At 32.7% G+C, this 7,104-nt stretch overlaps 1 protein-coding gene across 1 annotated transcript; it reads left to right on the top strand.

Moving 5' to 3' along the window:
• The first annotated feature begins 3,723 nt into the window (after positions 1 to 3,723).
• On the top strand, positions 3,724 to 4,050 carry LOC136080219 (tigger transposable element-derived protein 6-like). The gene has a single exon (XM_065796833.1). The coding sequence runs from the start codon at positions 3,724 to 3,726 to the stop codon at positions 4,048 to 4,050; it is 327 nt and encodes a 108-aa protein (XP_065652905.1).
• The last annotated feature ends 3,054 nt before the right edge of the window (positions 4,051 to 7,104 follow it).

The raw sequence follows: 7,104 nt of genomic DNA, 5'->3' as shown, positions 1-7,104 counted from the left end.
TTTTTAGTTACCCATGATAACATCCCCGAGGATAAAAAAGTCATTTTAGGGTGGAACTCTGCGGAATTTTTGAGATATATAATTTTCAAAAAATGATCTTCTTCCAGATTCCAAGTTTATATATTTATATATCACATGTAAATCACGACATGTAAATAATGTAAACTAAAATTAAACTTAAAAAAAAAAAAAAAAATATTTATTGGAAAATTTATATTTTCACCTAATATTTTAATTACTCATTTGGCAAAAGCTACCCAGCGGGCACACGACGTTGGAATAACGTTGAAATAACGTTGATCAACGTCAATCAACTTCAATCAACGTTATTTCAACGTTATTCCAACGTCATGTGCCTGCTGGGTATATTCAATATTTTAAGCTTTTTACTTTTGAAAAAGATAAAAGAATGCCTAAATAAAGCTTTATGATAAAAAAAAATAAAAAATCATCTAAATGAGTAAAAAAAATAAAATTTAGAAAAGCATAAAAAGTTCGCGAATTTTAGCAAACTTTTTTTACCTTCTACTAGGTAGGGAAAAAGAGTAGGCTGAATAAGTGCGAATTTCATATCTGCGAATCTGCATAAGTGCTAAGCAGTTGCAAAGACTGACATAAGTGCGAACTGGCACAAGCGCGAACTGGCATAAGTGCGCCGAAAGAATTTGCAAACATTGGCATAAGTGCGAACTGGCACAAGCACAAACTGGCATAAGTGCGCCGAAAGAATTTGCAAACATTGGCATAAGTGCGAATTGGCATAAGTGCGAACTGGCATAAGTGCGAATTGGCATAAGTGCGAACTTGCCAATTCGCCACTTATGCCAATTTGCACTTATGCCAATGTTTGCAAATTCTTTCGGGGCGCACTTATGCTAATTCGCGCTTGTGCCAGTTCGCACTTATGCCAGTTCGCACTTATGCCAATGTTTGCAAATTCTTTTGGCGCACTTATGCCAGTTCGCGCTTGTGCTAGTTCGCACTTATGTTAGTTTTTGCAAGTGATTCGCACTTATGCCAGTTCGCGCTTGTGCCAGTTCGCACTTATGCCATTTCGCACTTATGCCGGTCGCGATTATGCAGATTCGCAGTTATGAAATTCGTACTTATTCAGTCGCCCCGGAAAAAATGCTTCTCTGACTAGGATAGTAGACACGAGTGAACCAAAATATATATTTTTCTTATCATTTGATATTTTTTCTAATAAGTTGTAAAAAAAAATTAATGAAAATGGTGTATTAAAAAAATTCCACTTATGGCCACTTTTTGAGCTTTTCAATTCATAGTGCGCCTGTACGTTGACGAAGGGAGGTAGTGGTAGATTTTCTTACGTTTAATTACTAAGTGAAGTTCGCTAGTTAGCCTAGGCTGGCTGTGTTTGATTGGCTTGGGGGTGGCACGTGGGATGAATTTTTCACAGCATTTGACATAGTTGTCACAGAAGATTTGATAGCATTCGTCGGCATATGGGTCTTTAAAAAGACTAATCCAATCGACTTGGGAGAGTTTCTCTTTTAGATTAGCGTAGTTACCTTTTCTATATATAAATTTTAAGCTGTTAAAATGGGGAGAGTTGTAGGTGTTTTTGACTAGCTGGTGTTGGCATCTCAGAGTGCAGTGGCCTTTTCAGGCGCTATCAAGAGGAGGACCAATAAAAATGTGGCTTGTTCAATCGGTCGCTTTGGTAATTACGAGGTCTGTTGAGATTTTACTATTTCATCAAAGGCCAGAGCATTATTGGTATAGATAGAGTCGATTAAAAGAAATTCTTGTGGAAGTTTAAGTTCGAGCCAGACTTGTTCTAAAAAATTGCATTGGAAACCCTTATGTAGCTGAGAGTAGTCAATTTCGCTAGCGCTAATGCTGTTTTTGACATATATGGCTACGCCTCCTCCGCGACTAAAGCAATCTTTTGTGAAGATATTGTAGTTGGGAAAAGCAGGTGCTGAGAATTTGTCAAACCAAGTTTCAGTGATAAAAATGTTGTCATAGTTGTAGAAGGACGTTGCCAAGGAAATTTCAGTAAGATTTAGAGATGTGGCGTTTGTGTAAAATCAGTTTAATAACAGTTTGGAAGCATTTGAAGTAAGAGAAGGCGAGCTATTGATTATAGGGACAAGATCATATGTTGAATGACTGCTCACTGGTTGGTTTGGGCTGCTACGAGTGCTTCTTTCCAGTTGATAAACGGGTGTTTTTCCAAGCCGTTGGTGTTGATTTTTTTGCTGACGTCAATGCATTTGACTCGATAACAAAACGAAAGGGCTGCTCTTACCGTTTGTTTTTCCTTTGGTTGCTACATTTTATAGCAATTTAAACTGCCAGCCTATTTTAACAGAAACTAACCTTTTACATAGTCTATCTACTAATGCAAGAATAAAGGAGGTTTTTTTAAATATTCATCCAGTAATAGCCTACAAATAACCACCAAATTTACTTAGACAACTAACTTCTTCAAAATTTCATTCTATTTCATCTATCAAAAAAACGGGTTTATTCAAATGTAAAGATATTCGTTGTAAAATTTGCCAATTATATTTACAAGAATTGATAAGTTTGAGACGTCCAATGGAACTATTTTGAATATTAAAAGTTGCATTACTTGTAACAGCAAAAATGTTATTTATTATTTAAAGTGTTTATCGTGTAATGGTTTATCTACTTACACTGGAAAAACAAACAATTTAAGAAACCGTATTGATAGCCATATTTCCAGTTGCAGAACAGGAAAATCTACAGACCAATATGACAATCATGTATTTGAATGCCAGATATTGCACAATAAAACTATAAAAACTTTTTTCCAACTCTTTGTTTTCCTTATTAAAAATTAAAAAGTGAAAAATATTTGTTGTTATATGAAAGTCATTTACATAAACAAAAATATGACACATTTAATTGAGACTTCCTTTTAAAAAAATGTTACAATGGTAACTCATAGTTACAATATAGCAATTAAATATTTCTATTATCTAACTTTCTACAATTAAAAAAACCTTGACAAAAGCATTAAACATAGCGCTTCAGTAGTCTCTCGCTTAATTGCGCACGCAGTTAGTTGCACATCCCAGTTCATTGCGCGTTTAGGCCCAAAATATTTGTGTTTCAATTTTTTACTGAGTTTTTTGTTGAAAGTGTAATTAATTCAGAAAACGTAACTATTATTTTCCTGTGTTAAGTTAAAAACTAGTTTTTATCACAAATATTTTAAGATAATGATTTTATCAGAATGTAAATAGATAAATAATTCGAATTCGAATCGAAGTAAATGATAAATCTTGTTTTAAACAGATAATAATAAGTTTTAACGATTTATCAGTCAAATCTCATTAAAAAAACTTTAATAAAAAAACTTCATTTTAAATTTAACCGTCTGTTCACAGTTCTCTTATTCCAACTTTTTTATCCTTACTTCTTATGGCTAAAGCCAAAGGAAAAAGATTATCAGAAGATCAACGAGTCGAAATTATAGCTAAACTTAAAAAAAAGTGATGCGCCAAGCGAACGAGCGATTGCAAGAGAATATAATGTAACTGAAAATTCAATTCGATCTCTCTGGAATAATCGAGATCAAATAGAAAAAAGAAGTTTACTAACGACAGAAGAAGCTAGAAAAAAAGTGTTTCGATTATCGTCTAGAAAATTTGAAGCAATAGAAAATGAGCTATATTTTTGGATTGATGCATTGCGTCGTTCGAAGGTTGAAGTGCCTCCATTGCAATTATGAAAGCAAAAGAAATAGCGCAAAAATTAAATATAAAAGAAGAAGAATTTAAAACCTCTTGGCAATGGCTCGCAAACTTTTGTCGTCGTCGAGGCTTAAAATTGATGCATCTCTTTGGAGAAGGAGCTGAAGTTGACAAAAATGATCCTGTTCTTCTTCAGCAACTTGAGGACCTTTACTCAGTTATTAAAATGTATAGACCCGAAAATGTATATAATATGGACGAAACTGGACTTTTTATTCGCTTGCTGCCTAGATATTCTCTGTTAATGCCTACTGAAAGCTTAGTAACTACAAGAGGTGTAAAAAATCTAAAGAAAGAGTGACTTTAGTTGTTTGCTCCAACGCAACAGGATCTCACAAAATACCCTGTTCTATAATTGTAAAAGCTGCACAACCTGCTTGTATAGTCGGTAGAACATGGCCTATACCGTATTTTGTCAGAAAAATGCACTGATGGATGTCTCTATATGTTGGAAATGGTTCAATGAAGTCTTTTATCCCGAAGTTAAACGCAAAACTGGCTTGCTTGTTCTTTTATTATTAGACAATACACCTGGACATTTTGAGGCGTTTGAGCGAAATCTTTTAAAAGTTGTTTTCTTCCCTCCAAACATCGCTAGTTGGAAGCAACCATGTGATATGGGGATTATTGCGGCTCTCAAGAAGCGATATAAATATCTATATCTCTCGGACATATTGTCATATTACAGCCTCGATGTAAATACAAAGGAATGTCTGAAAGAAAGTAGTCTTTTGTGCAAAAGAGGTGCAGCAGGAGTTGAATACGGGAAGCCCGCACATCTTTTTGACGCTGCTATGTATGTCGATTTGGCTCGGAAATCAATTTAACCTTCATCTCTCAAAAATTGCTTCGATAAGGCAGAATTATTTCAGATTTTCAGTCCCGTTAACACTGAACTATGCTCTGAGGAGGCTTACTTCGCATCTTTTAATATGCTCTTGTTGCTGAACGAAATTAAAGAAATAGGGAATATGATCAGTTTGGAAGATATAAGCAATTTTGAATCAATTAACTGTGAAGATTCTCCAACGTATATTGAAGCAATCAAGGAAGATGTTGAAGATTGTTTGTCTCTCGAAGAAAATAATGATAATGCAGTTGCAATGGATAACAATTCTGATGAAGAAGAAGCTAATAATGATGAGTTAGACGATGGTACAGACTTCTTAGTTATTGAATTTATACATTTATCTCTGATCGATATTGGCAAGCAATTAAAATGTCAAAAAGCTAAAGCAATTTTAAAAGACGAAAACGATAAATTAATGAATAGCTACGAACAACTATCATCAAACATACGGTCAGTAATTATGAAAATAAAACGAGAAAAGCTGCAGAATGCATATCAGCCTACAATTCATGACTTTTTCCGTCACGCATAATATATTTCTTAATAAAGATTTGTTTATATAGTTAATAATTTAGTTTGCTAAGTTTTTCTTATCTTTTTCTTATTTGCGCACTCCTAGTTAATTTCGCACTGCAGTGCCTGTTTCAATTTGCACAATTAAGCGAGAGACTACTGTACTGGTGAAAATAGTGAAAGGCCTCTAGTGCTTTATTATCATTTACATGATATATATTTATTTTAAAGAAATAAATCTTTTTTCAAATTTCAAAAATTTAATTAGTGTTTATATATATATATATATATATATATATATTATATATATATATATATATATATATATATATATATATATGTATATATATATACTTGTTATTTTAAAACATAAAAAAAGAACTTAAAGAAAAAACATCTTTCATTTTACAGCAAGTATTAAAAAATGTAACAGATTGGGGAACACGGGGCAAGATAGCGTACGTTTTGAAAAGCCTGAGTTATTGTAAAACTATCAGTCACGAAACAGTAACGCTTTGTCAGTGTGTTCATGATACCATAATAATTCATTGCCTGCGTTGATTTTTAATTAGCAAGTTGAAAAATTTGAAATAAAATTTAAAATAATAAGTTCATAAATTTGTTATCTGGTCACGTGACCGGGGCAAGATGACTTATTTTGCAAATTCTGCCTCCAATTTTATAAAAATTAAAGTAACACAAAATTAACACGCTCCACAAAAAAATATTTCTAAAAAAGTTTCACCTGAGCGACACCATTCATTTTGAATAACCGGAAGCAAGGTATTTTTTTTTAGCGCAAAAAGTAAACTTATGCGCATAAAATTGCCTTAATAATATTTTAAAAAACCAATTGGCTTTTTAAAATACAAGATGGAAATACAGTTTCGTTTTCACTCAATTTTAAGTTTTTTTGTTGAGTTGTTTTATCGAAAGTCATCTTGCCCCATTCGCCATCTTACCCCGTGTTCCCCTACTAGCAGCTAAATATATAATTTTACAAAAGCATATATGTATAGCCTTCAAAATATGTATATGATATAAGGGCAAAATAGAGCACAAACTTTTCCTTGTTGTCTTTTAAAAAAAAAGTATAAAAAAGGACATTTGCAACCAAAAATTATATCCAAAACTGGTTTAAAATTATTTTTTGATTCTTTTAACTTTGTAAATTTTATATATTAACAATTATTTGATCAGTTAATAAAAATATTTAATTATTATATCAAAAATTTATTCTACACTTTTGCTTTATAAAAAACTACATTTTCTCACTTTATCGCCATTTTATTGTGCAAAATTTTACTTAAATTGATTTTTTTTAGAGAGTATATTAATTTAATATTTAATTAAAATACTTTTGAGGGCCCCAATATATTAAAAATTGTTTTAAAAAATTTAAGTTTTAAAACATGGATTTTTATAGTTTTGTCTAATGGGCCACTGTCCACTGATGTGATTTCAAGGCAAGGTATGGATATTCGAAACTGTTGCGGTCAGGGACACGATAATGGATCCAATATGTTAAGTGCTTACAAGGGAGTTCAAGCCTTAGTAAGGCAAAATGATTCGAAAGCTCTGTGCGTTCCCTGTAGCGCTCTGAGTTTGAATGGTGTGTACGCAATTGAACCAGCCATTGAGAACAAAGTATTTTTTGAAAATATCGAATCTTGGTACGTATTTTTTAGTGCAAGTCTTGCACGACTGTAGATCCTCACTAAAGCGAACGGAATTTCACTGCTTAGACTTTTTATGAAAAGATAGATCTGTCGCACCGACTTGATCAAACTACTTGTCAAGAGGTCAAGACTATGCCAGATTACCCCGGGTACCTGGGAGCCGAGACGCCCAGCCTAAAGAAATAAGGGTACCAGCAGGGCCCCCGATTTTAAACGTATATAATATTTTCTATATTATATATAACTTGACATTCTAAATTATTTTCATTAATTTTTAATGAAATTAATTTCTATAATTTCTAATCAAATTAAT

This window comes from Hydra vulgaris, chromosome 05, assembly GCF_038396675.1.
Source record: "Hydra vulgaris chromosome 05, alternate assembly HydraT2T_AEP".
Lineage (NCBI taxonomy): Eukaryota > Metazoa > Cnidaria > Hydrozoa > Anthoathecata > Hydridae > Hydra > Hydra vulgaris.
This window is presented reverse-complemented; position numbering and strand designations above follow the sequence as displayed.